At 46.1% G+C, this 17609-nt stretch overlaps 1 protein-coding gene across 3 annotated transcripts in view; it reads right to left on the bottom strand.

Annotated features, from left to right (window-relative positions):
- ZNRF1 (zinc and ring finger 1) overlaps positions 1 to 13845 on the bottom strand; it is a 124371-nt gene extending 110526 nt beyond the window's left edge. For all 3 annotated transcript variants that reach the window (XM_037739268.1, XM_017530573.2, XM_017530572.2), the window contains exon 1: positions 12787 to 13845. In XM_037739268.1, coding sequence (XP_037595196.1) covers positions 12787 to 13210 — 424 coding nt within the window. In that variant the 5' untranslated portion in view covers positions 13211 to 13845. The remainder of the gene's footprint in view (positions 1 to 12786) is intronic.
- Between the last annotated feature and the right edge of the window lie 3764 nt (positions 13846 to 17609).

The raw sequence follows: 17609 nt of genomic DNA, 5'->3' as shown, positions 1-17609 counted from the left end.
TTAGAGTACCACTGAACTGTACACTTAAAATTAAGATAGCAAATTTTGTTATATTTATTTTATGACAGTTAAAAAAACAACAACAACAACTGGAGAGGTGGGGCTGGTGGAGCCAGCACAGAAGCGTAGATGTGAAGCTCAGAGACACAGACTTATAATACCAAGGAGGAAATTTCCTTATGGGTATTTGTAGCTTAGGATAAATTTTACAGAGACAGATTTAAAAAGCGGTGAATCATGCTTCTAGAAAATAGTGTTCAATGACCAGAAAGAAAAGTGGCTCTAGGGATGACAAAGATACTGAAATCAAAGATGCACATGAAGAGTTTGAAAATCAGTTTTGCTTTTGATATTCTCCCTGAGAGGTCACAGGACCCCTTATACTGAGACATATGAGGAATTTCTTGGTAGGTACTTGGCTGGAACCACAAAGAAAAGATCATCGGCTCCAGCCCAGAAATAGGGCTTTGGAAATAAATGAGTAAAGAGAAGAAGTATATCCTTGCAGGAGCCTCATGGACAAACACCTACATTTATTTGTTTATTCAACAGAGGAGGTGAATGAAAAAGGTAAAATCTCCCACAAGCTAAAATATTCAGACTCTTAAGGAGTGAGGAAGAAAAGATTCTTGGAAAGAACAAAATAAGTTAATCGCTCTGTAATAAATATACATGCTCAGCACCTACCATAGGTCCTGGTATACCGGAGGCTATCAATAGAATAAATGAACGTTTTTGTTCAACAAATCGTTACACACAAAGAAAATAAAGTCTAATCGGGCGCAGTGACTCACACCTGTAATCCCAGCACTTTGGGAGGCTGAGGCGGGCGGATGACAAAGTCAGGATTTCAAGACCAGCCTGGCCAATATGGTGAAACCCCATCTCTAACAGAAATACAAAAATTAGCCGGACATGGTGGCAGGCACCTGTAGTCCCAGCTACTCAGGAAGCTGAGGCAAGAGAATCGCTTGAACTTGGAAGGTGGAGGTTGCAGTGAGCCGAGATCGTGCCACTGCACTCCAGCCTGGGCAACAAGACCAAAACTCCATCTCAAAAAAAAAAAAGAAAAAAAAGTCTTATACTTTTGCGTCAGTCAGAGAAAAGGAAAAACAGGTCTTCCAACCTCTCTAAATTCATCCTAAGCTCTTGAGTTATCTAGCCACCTGGCTGGGGATGTAGGAAAGACATTAACTCAGGATGCCCCTCTGTAGCACCCGCAGCCAAAGAAGAAAAGTCAAGAGGAAGACAAGCACAGAAGGAAATGGGACACTGACATACTTACCTTCTGATTAGAGCAACTTCAATTCTCAGACCAAGGCAGATTGGCCTGGGCCTGTAAGTAGGCGATAATACTTAGTCCCATGTAAAAGAAAACCATCAAAGAGCCAACAATGTTGTTCCTGGTTGAACCTACCCTCTAAGAGCTGTAGAGATTGCTTAGAAAATACCTGACTAGCCGGGCGCGGTGGCTCACGCCTGTAATCCCAGCACTTTGGGAGGCCGAGGCGGGTGGATCACGAGGTCAAGAGATCGAGACCATCCTGGTCAACATGGTGAAACCCCGTCTCCACTAAAAATACAAAAAATCAGCTGGGCATGGTGGCATGTGCCTGTAATCCCAGCTACTCAGGAGGCTGAGGCAGGAGAATTGCCTGAACCCAGGAGGCAGAGGTTGCGTTGAGCCGAGATCTCGCCATTGCACTCCAGCCTGGGTAACAAGAGCGAAACTTCGTCTCAAAAAAAAAAAAAAAAAGAAAATACCTGACTAAGCCAGAGCAATCAGGCAAGAAAAAGAAATAAAGGGTATTCAAATAGGAAAGGAGGAAGTCAAATTGTCTCTATTTGCAGACGACATGATTGCATATCTAGAAGACCCCATCGTCTCAGCCCAAAATCTCCTGAAACTGATAAGCAACTTCAGCAAAGTCTCAGAATACAAAATCAATGTGCAAAAATCACAAGCATTCCTATATACCAATAATAGACTTAAAGAGAGCCAAATCAAGAACAAACTGCCATTCACAATTGCTACAAAGAGAATAAAATACCTAGGAATACAACTAACAAGGAACGTAAAGGACCTCTTCAAGGAGAACTACAAGCCACTGCTCAACGAAATAAGTGAGGACACAAACAGATGGAGAAACATTCCATGTTCATGGTTAGGAAGAATCAATATTGTGAAAATGGCCATACTGCCCAAAGTAATTTACAGATTCAATGCTATCCCCATCAAGCTACCAACGACCTTCTTCACAGAACTGGAAAAAAACACCTTAAACTTCATATAGAACCAAAAGAGAGCCCGCATAGCCAAGTCAATTCTAAGCAAAAAGAACAAAGCAGGAGGCATCATACTACCAGACTTCAAACTATACTACAAGGCTACAGTAACCAAAACAGCATGGTGCTGGTACCAAAACAAAGATATAGACCAATGGAACAGAACAGAGGCCTTGGAGGCAACACAACGTATCTACAACCATCCAATCTTTGACAAACCTGACAAAGACAAGTAATGGGGAAAGGATTCTCTGTTTAATAAATGGTGTTGGGAAAACTGGCTAGCCATGTGCAGAAAGCAGAAGCTGGATTCCTTCCTGACACCTTACACTAAAATTAACTCCAGATGGATTAAAGGCTTAAACATATGGCCTAACACCATAAAAACCCTAGAAGAAAATCAGGCAAAACCATTCAGGACATAGGTGTAGGCAAGGACTTCATGACCAAAACACCAAAAGCATTGGCAACAAAAGCCAAAATAGACAAATGGGACCTAATCAAACTCCACAGCTTCTGCATGGCAAAAGAAAGAGTCATTAGAGTGAATCGGCATCCAACAGAATGGGAAAAAATTTTTGCAGTCTACCCATCTGACAAAGGGCTGATATCCAGAATTTACAAAGAACTAAAACAGATTTACAAGAAAAAAACAAACAAGCCCATTCAAAAGTGGGCGATGGATATGAACAGACACTTTACAAAAGAAGACATACATGAGGCCAATAAACATATGAAAAAATGCTCATCATCACTTTTACACTGTTGGTGGGAGTGTAAATTAGTTCAACCATGGTGGAAGACAGCGTGGCGATTCCTCAAGGACCTAGGGATAGAAATTCCATTTGACCCAGCAATCCCATTACTGGGTATATATCCAAAGGATTATAAATCGTTCTACTATAAGGACACGTGCACACAAATGTTCACTGCAGCACTGTTTACAATAGCAAAGACCTGGAACCAACCCAAATGCCCATCAATGATAGACTGGACAGGGAAAATGTGGCACATATACACCATGGAATATTATGCAGCCATCAAAAACGATGAGTTTGTGTCCTTTGTAGGCACATGGATGAACCTGGAAACCATCATTCTCAGCAAACTGACACAAGAGCAGAAAATCAAACACCGCATGTTCTCATTCATAGGCGGGTGTTGAACAATGAGAACACATGGACACAGGGAGGGGAGCATCACACACTGGGGTCAGTTGGGGGGAAATGGGGGGGGGATAGTGGGGAGCGGGGAGTTGGGGAGAGATAGCATGGGGAGAAATGCCAGATATAGGTGAAGGGCAGGAAGGCAGCAAATCACACTGTCATGTGTGTACCTATGCAACAATCTTGCATTTCCTTCACATGTACCCCAAAACCTAAAATGCAACAAAAAAATAAAATAAAATAAAGAAAATACCTGACTAGAAATACTGAAAATAAAGGCCAGGCACAGTGGCTTCATGCCTATAATCCCAGTGCTTTGGGAAGCTGAGGTGGGAGGCTCACTTGAGGCCAGGAGTTCAAGACAAGCCTGGGCAACATAGTGAGATCCCTTCTCTACCAAAAAAAAACAAGTAAAAAAATTATCTGGGCCAGTCGGGCGTGGTGGCTCACACCTGTAATCCAAGCACTTTGAAGGCCAAGGCAGGCGGGTCACCTGAGGTCGGGGGTTCGAGACCAGCCTGACCAACATGGTGAAACCCCGTCTTTAAAAAAAAAAACAAACAAATTATTTGGTTATGGCAGCATGGCCTCTGCAGCCCCAGCTACTCCAGAGGCTAAGGCAAGAGAACTGCTTGAGACCAGGAGTTCCAGGCTGCAGTGAGCATGATCTTGCTATTGCACCCTAGCCTGGCCAAAAGAAGAAAAATATTTCTCTAAAAAGAATAAAAAGAAAAAAATTAATGAAAAGAAAACTAATGAACACACCAAAAAGAAAAATTCAGAGTTTACTTTTCTGTTTGGGGAGAGAAAATCTAATTGCCTGGTGGAGTTGAGTTTCAGATGTAGAAGGTCTTCTTACTTGCCTTCAGATTCATTTGTTACAAACTTAGATTCTTGGGATCCAGCTCTACTGAATTCTGGGAGTGGGGTCTTGTTATTTGCATTGTTAGAGAATTCTTAAACCTGTTAGGTTTAAGAACCTTTTTGGGCCGGGCGTGGTGGCTCATGCCTGTAATCCCAGCACTTTGGGAGGCCAAGGTGAGTGGATCACCTCAGGTCAGGAGTTCGAGACCAGCCTGATCAATATGGTGAAACCTCATCCCTACTAAAAATACAATAATTAGCTGGGCGTGGCGGCATGTGCCTGTAATCCCAGCTACTTGGGAGGCTGAGACAGGAGAATTGCTTGAACCTGGAAGGTGAAGAGTGCAGTGAGCTGAGATCACACCACTGCACTCCAGCCTAGGCAACAGAGCAAGACTGTCTCAAAAAAATAAAAATAAAAAATAATTTAAAAAAAGAATCTTTTTGAATCATTCATAGAAATCAGGAGATCTCTTGTCTGTACCTGCCTCCTTCTTGTTACAGATCCAAGAGTGCACTATAAATTCTTATCTCACCTCCCCTAACTTGGAGTTTACAGGGATCCAGTGAATTCTTCCTTCCTCCTTTCTCCCAACAGAAGAAGGCTGTATGCTCAAGACTAACAATTCTAGGGAGGTCTCCAGGTAAACCATGTCATCAGTCTGGAACCGATTTCAGCTAGCTGCTGCTTTAAGATTAAACTTGGCACCTGGCATGGTGGCTCACATCTATAAGCCCAGCACTTTAGGAGGCTGAGGCAGGAGGATCACTTGAGTCTAGGAATTTAAGACCAGCCCAAGCAAAAAGAAGGAGATCCCGCCTACACAAAATTAAATATTAGCCAGGCACAGCAGCACATGCCTGCAGTCCCCTACTCAGGAGGCTGAGGAAGGAGGATCGCTTGAGCCCTACAGGTTGAGGCTGCAGTGACCCTGAACACTGCACTCCAGCCAGAACAGACAGAGACCCCGCTTTAAAAATAAAAATAAAGCCGGGCGCGGTGGCTCAAGCCTGTAATCCCAGCACTTTGGGAGGCCGAGGCGGGTGGATCACGAGGTCAAGAGATCGAGACCGTCCTGGTCAACATGGTGAAACCCCGTCTCTACTAAAACTACAAAAAATTAGCTGGGCATGGTGGTGCGTGCCTGTAATCCCAGCTACTCAGGAGGCTGAGGCAGGAGAATTTCCTGAACCCAGGAGGCGGAGGTTGCGGTGAGCCGAGATCGCGCCATTGCACTCCAGCCTGGGTAATAAGAGCGAAACTCCGTCTCAAAAAAAAAATAAATAAAATAAAAATAAAAAATAAAAATAAAAATAAAAATATTAAACTTGATTATTTGCTTCACCCCTGAAAGCTATCTTCAGGTTATTCACTCATACATACAACTCATTCTTCAGCCACACAGCACATGAAGTACAGAAACCCAACTGCAGGATTGAAGGATAAACCTGAGTTCTAGTGAGAACCTAAGATTCAGAAGTGAAAACTGCTGAGTCTCTAAGAATTCCCTTTTCATACTCAAGACTAAACTCATGGTAATTACTATGAACCATCAGATTCAGACTAGGCCATGAGAATACTTGGAAAAGAAACAGATTGAAATTTATATTCACCCATCATTCTAACGGACTGGGGTAGTCAGGGCGCAGTGGCTCATGCCTGTTATCCTAGCACTTTGGAAGGCTCAGGTGGGTGGACTGCCTGAGGTCAGGAGTTCCGGACCAGCCTGGCCAACATGGTAAAACCCTGTCTCTGCTAAAAATACAAAAATTAGCTGGGCATGGGGTTGCATGCCTGTTATTCCAGCTACTTGGAAGTCTGAGGCAGGGGAATCACTTGAACCCGGGAGGCGGAGGTTGCAGTGAGCCGAGATCACGCCACTGCACTCCAGCCTGGGTGGCAGAGTGAGACTCTGTCTCAATAAATAAACAAATAAATGACTGAGGTTAAGTTTCAGGTTTTGAGCCAAGTTCAAGATTCTGGAACTACAACCTAAGTGATCCACTGTCATTAAAACACCCCCACTTGAGGGTGAGTAGGGGCAGAATTAATATCCCATTTAAGTTACCACCACTACCCTATGAAGCTTTTCCAATTTTGAAGCTGTCAAAATTGAAGTTTAGTTTTATAACTGGGTATACAGCAGTATCCCTTGCCCCAAGGCAAGGGAGTACTCACTTTTCTTAGTTTCAGTTACCTGTGGTCAACTGAGGTCTGAAATATTAAGATACCGTCATGTACCGCCCAACATGCATGGGTCAACAACAAACTGCATACATGACGGTGATCCCATAAGACTATATACTGTATTTTTATTGTACCTTTTCTATGTTTAGACACACAAATACTTATAACTGTATTACAATTGCTAACAGTGTTCAGTACAGTCACATGTTGCACAGGTTTGTAGCACAGGAGGAGCACCAGGAGCAACATCTACCCTAGGTATATAGCAGGCTATACCATCTAGGTCTGTGTGAGTACACCCTATGATGTTTGCCCAGTGACAAAAATCCCCTAATGACCCATTTCTCAGAAAGTATCTCTGTCATTAAGCAATGCATGACTGTATGTGGAGATGGGGAAAAAGAGAGAGAAAGAACACATTCACATAACTTTTACCACAGCATATTGTTATAATTGCTCTATTATTAGTTACTCTTGTTGAGCTTTCATAGTGCCTAATTTAGAAATGAAACTTTATCAAGGGTATGTATATACAGGAAAAGACAGTAGATACAGGGTTCGCGTTAGGTACTATCCACGGTTTCAGGTATACACTGTGGGTATGGGAACGAATCCCCCTTGGGTAAGGAGGGACTACTATACTAAAATTTCTGCATCCAATAAGCTTGGGGCGAACACCACGTAAGTAAAATACAAAGCATGTTCCTTTTCCCAAAAGGAGCTAGAGCTTGCTTCATTTTTTTTGGCTAAGAATAGCCTGACTCGGCCGGGTGTGGTGGCTCACGCCCGTAATCCAAGCACTTTGGAGGTGAAGGCGGGCGGATCACCTGAGGTTGGCAGTTCAAGACCAGCCTGACCAAGATGGTGAAACCCCGTTTTTTTTTAAAAAAAAAAAGAATAGCCTGACTCATAGTATTCGTTGTGACATGACATACTGAAGTGGGTCTTTGTTTAATATCACAATGTACATATCCAATAAAACAAATGCTTTAAGAGCTAAGCCACTGTTTCTTACAACACCATTCAAACCTCAATAAGAGTTAACTATGACCTTCAAGAAATAAATTTTTCTATTTTTTTTTTTTTTTTTTTTGGGACCGGAGTTTTTTTTTTTTTTTTTTTTTTTTTTTTTTGAGACGGAGTTTCGCTCTTGTTACCCAGGCTGGAGTGCAATGGCGCAATCTCGGCTCACCGCAACCTCCACCTCCCGGGTTCAGGCAATTCTCCTGCCTCAGCCTCCTGAGTAGCTAGGATTACAGGCACGCGCCACCATGCCCAGCTAATTTTTTGTATTTTTAGTAGAGACGGGGTTTCACCGTGTTGACCAGGATGGTCTCGATCTCTTGACCTCGTGATCCACCTGCCTTGGCCTCCCAAAGTGCTGGGATTACAGGCTTGAGCCACCGCGCCTGGCAACTTTTCTATTTTAAGAACATAAGCCCTCATGGTAATAAAGAGCTAAAAATTCTGCTTTTTTTTAAAAAAAGTTTTCATTAACAATAGAACTTTTGCAGGCCAGGAGACCCATCATGCTCTTTGGAGACCACGAAATGCTTTTCCTTCTCCGGAAACCACGTGAAGGCCCATTACTTCTAGCACAGCTACGGTGCTGCCCAAAGACTTTCTGATCCACTCCAACGGAGTTGGCAACTCTCCCCCATTAGCTAACAATAAAAGAAAATTAAATCACTTGAGAGCCCTACAGTGGCAGCAAAATAGAACCCAAGAGATATCCTGCTAGCATGTTCAAAGACTTATTTAAAGCCACTTTGGGCCAGGCGTGGTGGCTCATGCCTATAATCCCAACACTTTGAGAGGTTGAGGTGGGAGGACTGCTTGAGGCCAGGAGTTTGAGACCCGCGTAGGCAACACAGTGAGACCTCGGCTCTACAAAAGACTGTATAAAAATTAGCCAGGTGTGGTGGTGCGCACCTGAGTCCCAGCTACTCCAGAAGCTGTGGTGGGAAGACAGCTTGAACCCAGGAGTTTGAGGCTACAGTGAGCCATGATTGCACCATGGTACTCCAGCCTGGGTGACAGGGCAAGACTCTGCCTCCAAAAAAATAAATAAATAATGAAAACAAAATGCAATCACTTTGGATCAGTCTCACTGGATGGCTCGATGACAGTAAAAACGGTTAGGACTTTTCTGAATGTGCATATGTATATATACACATGACTAAGAAGTTGAAGTGAACCCCTCAATGACCAGCCATTTTATAGTAGAACCTAGAAATTATCAACTTCTTTCAACATGGTGGATCCTGCATGTTTCATACCCTACACTTAGAAATCCATACTCTGAGACAAACAGGACTACCACAAGAGAATGACCACGCCTCCAGAATAGCACCTAGGCAACCATCAGGAGTTACAGCCAAACTTACATTTTAATGTGGAAAGGGACTCACTCTGCTTCTGTAAAGCCACCAATGTCAGTGACATTATGAGTATAAGCAGCCCACCAATGCAGGTCAGACTTTAGTACACAGAACCAGATTCCATTTGAGCGCTACAGCTAGCACAGCTGTAAACCTCTCCACCCATCAAATTCTGAGATGATTAGGCCTGGCGCGGTGGCTCATGCCTGTAGCCCCAGCACTTCGGGAAGCCAAGCTGGGAGGATCATTTGAGCCCAGGAGTCCAAGACTGCACTGAGCTATGATCTCGCCACTGCACTCCAGCCTGGGTGACAGAATGAGACCCTGTCTCAAAAGAAAAAAAAAATCTGAGGCAATTAAAGGCAGAGAACTATAAGTGAGTAACCCCACAGGAACTCCCCCACTCTCCATTTAGATGTTGGCTTTTGTGCACATGATCTCATGAGACCCTCACAATGACTCTGAGAGGTAAGCAGGACAGGTGTCATCTCCATTTTACAGATGAATAAACCGTGACTCTGAGGTTAAATGACTCACTTGCCCAAGGTCACAGGTCATGTAGCTAATCAGCCACCTAACCAGGAGACAGCATTCTGACTCGTGGTCCAGCGCAATCTCCAGAACACCACTCAGGTTCCTGATGTTTTCAGAAAAGAGGCAGAAGAGGGAACTGGTTAAGAGCTCACGTTCTGACACAAACAGACCTGCATTCTGGTCCCATCTCCACCACCAACTAACTGCCTGATCTTGTGTGAGTTCCTTAACTGCCCCCAAACCTGTTTCCTTACCTGTACGATGGGGGTGAGGGAGAACAGTCTTACTGCACAGAGTTATAGTGATGATTAAGTGAGATGATGGACATAAAGTACTCAAATTCATGTACTCGAAACACATGAGTGTCAGGCACAGTGCAAGACCTACAACAAGGATCAAGGAACACTACAGCTCTCATGGAGCTTAGACTTTAGGCAAACTATACATAGAAAAAAGTAAACATAAATATTTACAAAGTGTATTCAGAATAATTAAGGTAACAAGTGAGTGACTGGAAAGAATAACAGGAGGGCCCAAGTTTTAAGAGTAGTTCCTGAGCCCTAAGGGATCAGGAAGAGAAATTCCTGTGAAGAGTGGACAGAAAAGCATTCCAGGCATAGGGAATGGGATATTTGGGGGTCACAGCACAGGGAAGCCAGGAACCTCGAGAAGACAAAGGTGACTACAGCACTTCCTCTCCCAGGATTTGGGGAGCAAGGCTGGCACTCATGAGGATGATCACAGCTATTTAAAAAACAACAAAGATGAGGCTTGAGAGAGGGGATATGTCTTGCCCAAGGTCACAGCTGCTCAGAGGAGGCGCTGGGACCAGGACCCTTTAGTATTCTACCTCCATACTCAGCCTACGCCCATGCTCTCTGAGAAGGCCTCGTATACACGGAACTCCCCCACGTATTTCACTGACAACTGTTTTCTGTGCCCATGAAGAGTTGCAAGAACACCTTGAAAACACAAGCAAAAGCATCACATATCAACTTCCAGGCATCTAATCAATTGTGCACTGAAATCCTTACCCTTCTAATCTTACAACACAAGAGCAAAAGCTGCTTAGACCTTACTCAAAGGCTCCAAAGCAAAAACAAGTTTTGCTTCTTGCAATAATGAAGAAGAGAGGAAACAGACATCCTGGAAGACCCCATGGTCTGTTCCAGGTGAGATGGAACCACTGCTGCACATGAAGGCTCATCTCAAATGAACTGTACTGAAAAAGCTCATTACTTTATCGAATAATAGAATAAATCCCTAAAAGCAGCGGTTCTTAATCAGAGTGGTACCACCCACACCCCAAAGGGCATTTGGGAGTTCTTGGGGACATTGTGGGGTGACACACTGAACTGCTGGATGCTGTCGGCATTTAGTAGGGGGGGCCAGGTATGCTCAATGTCTTGCAGAAGGACATGATGGTCCTACACAGTAAGAAATGGATTACCTACAATATTAATAGCAGCCACCCATACACACTTTCAACACTCTCCCTAAAGGATTAACATGCTCCAACTTTCGTGTATCCCCACAGGTCAGTGGCTCTCCCTACCCTTACCATAACCAGATGAAAGAACTTAAGATTTCACAGCTTAGGAGTGAAATTTTGGAATCCAATTATAAGCTCATAACTCTAGCATGGAACCTGGTGGCAGCATAAGAATAAATAAATTTTTAGTAAGAGAGAGACTTAAGAAATTTTAGCAAAAAAAGAACCCCCTTTCTTCCTCCCTACATATCTCATATGTTTTTCAACACACAAAATTCTGTAATTTCAGAGACACTTCTTATAGTGCTTTTCAGTTCAAAACCAGATACTCATTACAGTTCTTTCAAACACTTAACCAGTCATCTCAGAAATATGGCTAACTCTCTGGACTAAATTTCATAGGAATGATTATTAATTTCAAAATGCCTAATTCTGATCAAATGCCTCAAAGAGCCAAAGGCAATCAAGTCTCGCATCTCATTCAGGGCAGAGTTCGATGAGGTCAGAAAAGCTCCAATGACATTCAGAAGTCTGTTCAGAGATTAAAATATCCTATCAATTCACAAGCTACTTCTAATTGTTACCCTAAATTAATCACTAATACAGCTTCTCCCCCAACACTATTTCACAAATTAAAGTTTACAGAATTAACAAAAAACCAAACCAAATGAAAACAAACCCCAGGCTATTTGTGGGGGACTGGGGAGATAACCCAAAAGTCAACCCTGTTTCACAGTGGCTACAACAGTGGTCCAACTGATATTATCCTCCATAAAGTACCCTAAAGGCAGGAGAAATCTTTCCCCCACACAGTATCTAAATTTTCCCAACTCGCCCAAAAGAATTTCAAGATATAACTTCTTCACTCAACTTGCCAATTAGCAAATAGCGGCCCCACACCCCTTTTGACCAATTTTCTAGAAGCCTGACCTAGCAGGCAGACCTGTTTTCCTCCTGCCAGGTCTTTTCTGCCCTGCCAGTAGGAATCTGGGAAATCCCCCTCCAACCTTTCGCTGGCTTGCCACCAGAAGTTCATAAAATGAATTCATTCAGATTCCTTGAATCCTCCTTTTCCCCAGTCATGTGCCAACAATCAGGCAATAATGCCCCACCTTGACCGGTTCCCCATTACAAAAAGATGAGGATTCACAGGAAGACCAAGCACTTAGCATGAAGGAGAAGAAAAAAGATGGAGGGAGGTGAGAGTCGTGGAGCCAAGCCTGCTGCATGCAGCACGAGTGACCGGAGCCCTGGTCCTGCAAAGCCCCCGCAAGCTTGGCTGGCTGGGCCTTCCATACAGCAGCCACACCTGTCTATGCCAGCCGCTTGCCGACTGCTCCATTTTAAACATTTCAAACAGATCTCCAGCAGGGTGGCAAAACTGGGCACCTCTCTCTCCCAGCAAGAGTGAGAGCCCTAATCCAGGCATCACTTGCCCCTAATTTTATTTCATTTTCACACTCTGTTTAGGAGACACTGCTTGCTCCAACTGGCACCATCTCTCCGTTACCAGTGAGGCAGGCACAGTGCTGCAGTGGCAGAATGGAAGCACCCAGGCTGACTTGCTATCAGCCAGACAAGACCTCTTCACTGAGGGTGATGACAATAAATGGGACTCCAATAGGCAGCAGGCTTCGCTCTGCCCTTCCACAAGTGAACACATGCCGGGAGTCCTAAAACGCCGGGCTCCGCAGCCTTGCAGAAAGCCTCGCTTCCGGAAGGTAGGTATCCCATTCATCCCTTGGCATCGGGAACCACAGGGAAGGCAGGCAGATCCCGGTCGTGCACTACATTCCCAAACCTTGGCACGCACGCGAAGGCTTGGGGCGCCCTGGCGCGCCCTCCCTCCGAGGCCTCCACCACCCGCGGACTCACCACTGTGCGAGCTGAACCACCTGGGTCCGATGTGCAGAGGTAGAGCATCCGCCAGCGAGGCTCGGGAGCCCAGGTACAGCATCCCGTCTCTATGGTGACCGCCGCCCGTCTCCTGGTAACCATTGCCATGAGCATAGGTGGAGTCGGACGTGGACCCTCCGCCGCCGGGAGCCCTCTCGGAGTCGCCGGTGCCCCGGGAGGCGGGGGTGTAGAGGCCAAAGGGCACCCCCCCGGCCGTGCTGGGGTCCATGCCCATGCCCGCCACCGAGCTGACCGAGCGGCTGCGCAGCCCCATGGCCCCGCCGCCCGTCCGGTAGTGCCCGAAATGGGGCGCCCCTCCCGGCGGCGGCACGGCGCTGTCATCGGTGGAGACCCCCGGGAAGGGTCCCCGGGAGCGGGCCGCCGTGCTCTGCTTGCCCCCCATGCTCGCCCGAGCCCCGGTGGGGCGGGAACCTGGAGGCCGAGACCCTCCCCCACTTCTCAGCAGCGGGGGGAGGGCTGGGCGAGCATAAAGGGGGAGGGAGTCAAAAAGGAGATCCGGAGGGAGAAAAGGGAAAAAAGCAAAAGAAAAAAGGAAAAAACCGCGGGGCGGAAGAGGCGGGCGGGCGGGGATCCCAAACTCAGAATTTCAAACGATCCAAACCAAATGCATGTTTCCCCTCAAGGTCCAAAGAGGCGCAGTCCGGCGCGGGCTCCGCGCGCCACAGGCCGCCCCCGGGCTCCGAAAGCCAGGGGGAGCCGCAGGGAAGGAGGGAGGGAGGCGACTGCGAGTGGCGGGCGGGCGCGGGGAGGCGCCGGAGGAGGCCGCCAGCCCCGCGGCAGGAGGCGGAGGAGGGCCGGGGGCGCCAGGCGCGTCCCCCGCCTCAGGACGCCGCGACCATGGACCGCGGCCCGGACCTCTCCAGGCCTCGGGCTGGCCGCGGCGCTGGGCGGCCGGGCGCAGCACGGGAAGCCGCGGTCGCGTCGCGTCGCGTCGCGTCGCGCTCTCGCTCCAGCCGCCGCCGGCCCGGCCAGCCGCGCCGCCCAGCTCGGTCCCGGGCTGAGCTCGCCGGCGCTCCTCGCCGCCGTGGAGACAATGGAGGGCGGTAGAGCGCAGGCGCGACCCGCGCCTCCCCCTCCCGCCGCCGGGTTAACCCTTTCGCGGCCCCTGCGGCGCCCCAGCCGCTGACGCCCTAGCGGTCCCACCCACTGCCCGCCCCCGGCCGGCCTGTGACCTGGGCGGCCTGAGCCACTGGGCGTTAGCCACAGAAACCAGCCGTCTTTAAAAAGCAAACCCTTCTTAAGTCCCAGAAAGTGGCTAATTATTCAAGGGGAACCGCGTATGGGGGAGGAGCAGCAATGGTTCGAGGGGTGGGAAGGAAACACCGGGAAGAAGGAGATTTACTCCTTACGCGTACCTGACTCTGAGGGTTACCGCTTGAGCTCCCCTCCTGGCACAAATTTGCCCCCACAGCACCCTCTGGTGGACGTGCTGTCCATTCTTTCGGGGGTTCCCCATCCGAGCACCCCTCTCGTTCGGAATCTCAACATTTGGCGGGGTTTAGCTGTTTGGGGGTAAATAGCCCCATAGGGACCGTTGTGAATTCGGGGTTTTGCTGACCCTAGGTCAGAACTTCCTATTTGGGGCTTAAGCAAATGAGTAGATTTCTTAACTAAAATGTAATTTTCAAAATCAATAGGCGTACCATAAAAAGTGAATAGAATGGAAATTCAACAATGCAGCTAAAAGTGATTATAGAAACCTTCCGTCCAAGGCTGGAGCCCTGTGTTTATTTACCATGGGCTGTGTTTCGGCCCACACCACAGGCCAAGGACGGTGGCTCCGCAATAGGTACTGCTGACCAAGGCTGCAACATGTTCCAAGGTAGTATTCCCTTGCTACCTCATTCCCTGTCTTTCTCCTACATTCACATTCATTCATTTAAGAATTTTTTTTTTTTTCTTTTTCTTTGAGACAGAGCCTTGCTCTGTCGCCCATGCCGGACAACCTCTGCCTTCCAGGTTCAAGCGATATCCTGCCTCACCCTCCCGAGTAAAAGTCTGCTAGAAATTTGAAAAACAGGCGGGGTACGGTGGCTCACGCTTGCAATCCCAGCACTCTGGGAGGCCGAGGCGGGGGAGGGGGGAATCACCGGAGACTAGCCTGGTAAACATGGTGAAACCCCATCTCTACTAAAAAAAAAAAAAAAAGCCAGGCGTGGTAGCTCACACCTGTAATCTCACCTACTCGGGTAGCTGAGGCAGGAGAATGGCTTGAAACCCAGGGGGCAGAGGTTGCAATGATCCAAGATCACGTCACTGCACTCCAGACTGGGCAACAGAGTGAGACTCCATCTCAAAATATACATCTTTACTAGATATATGCACACACATATATAGCAAAGATGGGAGTTTCCCTATTTTGCCCAGGCTGGAACTCCTGGCCTCAAGCAGTCCTTCCACTTTGGCCTCCCAAGTGCTGAGATTACATCATGAGTGACTGTGACTGCTGAACAACTATTTATCAAGTGCTAGGTGCTGGCTGTATCATGAAGTCCCTGGCTTAACTGTCTTCCACCTATTAAATGACCCCAGATACTTCTAAACCAGGGGTAAAACAAGGTGTAGAGAAATATTAAAACCAAAAAGAGCAAGGCTAGCCTGTCACAGATATTGATTGTTCCAGTGGGGCCAGCCTGTAAACAGAAGGAAAGCTATTGCAAGCATGAAATGCCTGGAGGTGAACAAACAGCCCTGTAGAAGTAAGAGGTTTTTGCTAGAGAAATAAAAATAGGAAGAAACAAAATGTGCCAACGTTGAATAAATTACTGTAGGTGCCTATATGACTATGTGTATACCTGAAGAGAAAAAACAAGAAAGCTTAAATTTAATCCAATTTCCTCCTAGAAGAAAGACTATGGTATCAGAAGAGGAGGTAGTTCAGTACTATTAAAAGAAAAAGGCAGCAGACCCCTTAGAAGATCCCTATTTATTAGCTAAATACAAGATACCCGTTGTAACTATCCAAATAACTTCTGATTTATCCATTCGCTCAACAGTGTTTTTCGTGTACTTAACAAAATATTTAGTATGTAATAAATTTCAGGCACTGTAGTAGGTTCTGATATACAGTGCTGAACCAGACAGATGAAGTCCCTGTTCCCACAGAACTTCATAAGAAACACTTCACACCCACTTGAATGGCTATTATCAAAGACAAAGGCAAGAGTAAGTATCGATGAGTGGTGGAGAACTGCAACCCTTGTACCTGGCTGGTGGAAATGTAACATGGTGCAGTTGCTTTGGAAAACAGCCCCACAGTTCCTCAAAAAGATTAAATGTGTAACTCGATCAAGTAGTTGCAGGTGGGCAAAAAAAAAAAGATTAAATGTGGAGTTACAATATGACCCAGCAATTCCACTTCTACCGAGGTATAGTTCCAAGAGAAAGCAAAACACGGTCAGGCACAGTGGCTCATGCCTGTAATCCCAGCACTTTAGGAGGCCGAGGTGGGTGGATTGCCTGAGGTCAGGAGTTTGAGACCAGCTTGACCAACTTGGTGAAACCCCATCTCTACTAAAAATACAAAAATTAGCAAGGCGTGGTGGCAGGTGCCTATAATCTCAGCTACTTAGGAGGCTGGAGAATTGCTTGAGCCCATGAGGTGGAGGTTGCTTTGAGCCGAGACTGGGCCATTGCATTCCAGCCTGGGTAAAAAGAACGAACCTCCATCTCAAAAAAAAAAAAAAAAAAAAAAAAAAAACACCACACACACACACACACAGAAAGAAAAACATATGTCTGCGGAAAAACTTGTAGGTAAATGTTCAAAACAGCATTATTCAAAAGGGCCAAAAAATGGAAACAACCCAAATGCCTGTCAATTGATGAAGAGGTAAACCAAATGTGGTATATCTATACAATGAAATATTATTCAGCTATAAAAAGGAATAAAAGACTGATTCAAACAACATGGAAGAATCTTGTAAAATCATATTAAATAAAAGAAGCCAGCCATAAAAGACCATATATTGTGTGATTTCACTTATGTTAAATGTCCAGAGTAGGCAAATCTATAGAGACAGAAAGATCAGTGGTTGCCACGGCCTGGGGTGAGGGGAGGATGGAAAGTGACTACTAATAGGTTTCTGTTTGTATGTATGTATCTATGTATTTATTTATTTATTTTCAGACAGAGCCTTGCTCTGTCACCCAGGCTGGAGTGCAGAGGCATGATCTCAGCTCACTGCAACCTCTCTCTCCTGGGTTCAAGCAATTCTTCTGCCTCAGCCTCTCTAGTAGCTGGGATTACAAATGCATGCCACCACGCCAAGCTAATTTTTGTATTTTTAGAAGAGATGGGGTTTTACCATGTTGGCTAGGCTGGTCTTGAACTGCTGACCTCAGATAATCCGCCTGCCTCGGCCTCCTAGAGTGGCTGGGATTGCAGGTGTAAGCCACCATCCCCGGTACAAATTTTTGTATTTTTTAGTAGACCCGGGGTTTCACCTTGTTGGCCAGGCTGGTCTTGGACTCCTAACCTCAGGTTATCCACCCACCTCAGCCTCCCAAAGTGCTGAAATTACAGGCATGAGCCACCACGCCCAACCTGTTTCTGTTTTGTTTTTCTTTAATTTTAATTTTTAATTTGCGTGGTTACAAAGTAGGTGTCTTTCTGTTTTATTCATTTATTTCTTTAGAGACAGTCTCACTCTGTCACCCAGGCTGGAGTACAGAGTGCCATGATCTCAGCTCACTGCAACCTCTGCCTCCCAGATTCAAACAATTTTCATGCCTCAGCCTCCTGAATAGCTGGGCTATTTCTTTTTTTTTTTTTTTTTTTT

Source organism: Cebus imitator, unplaced genomic scaffold, assembly GCF_001604975.1.
Source record: "Cebus imitator isolate Cc_AM_T3 unplaced genomic scaffold, Cebus_imitator-1.0 Scaffold66, whole genome shotgun sequence".
In the NCBI taxonomy this organism is placed as follows: Eukaryota; Metazoa; Chordata; class Mammalia; order Primates; family Cebidae; genus Cebus; species Cebus imitator.
Note: the sequence above shows the minus strand (reverse complement) of the source record. Positions and strands in the feature narration are given on the sequence as shown.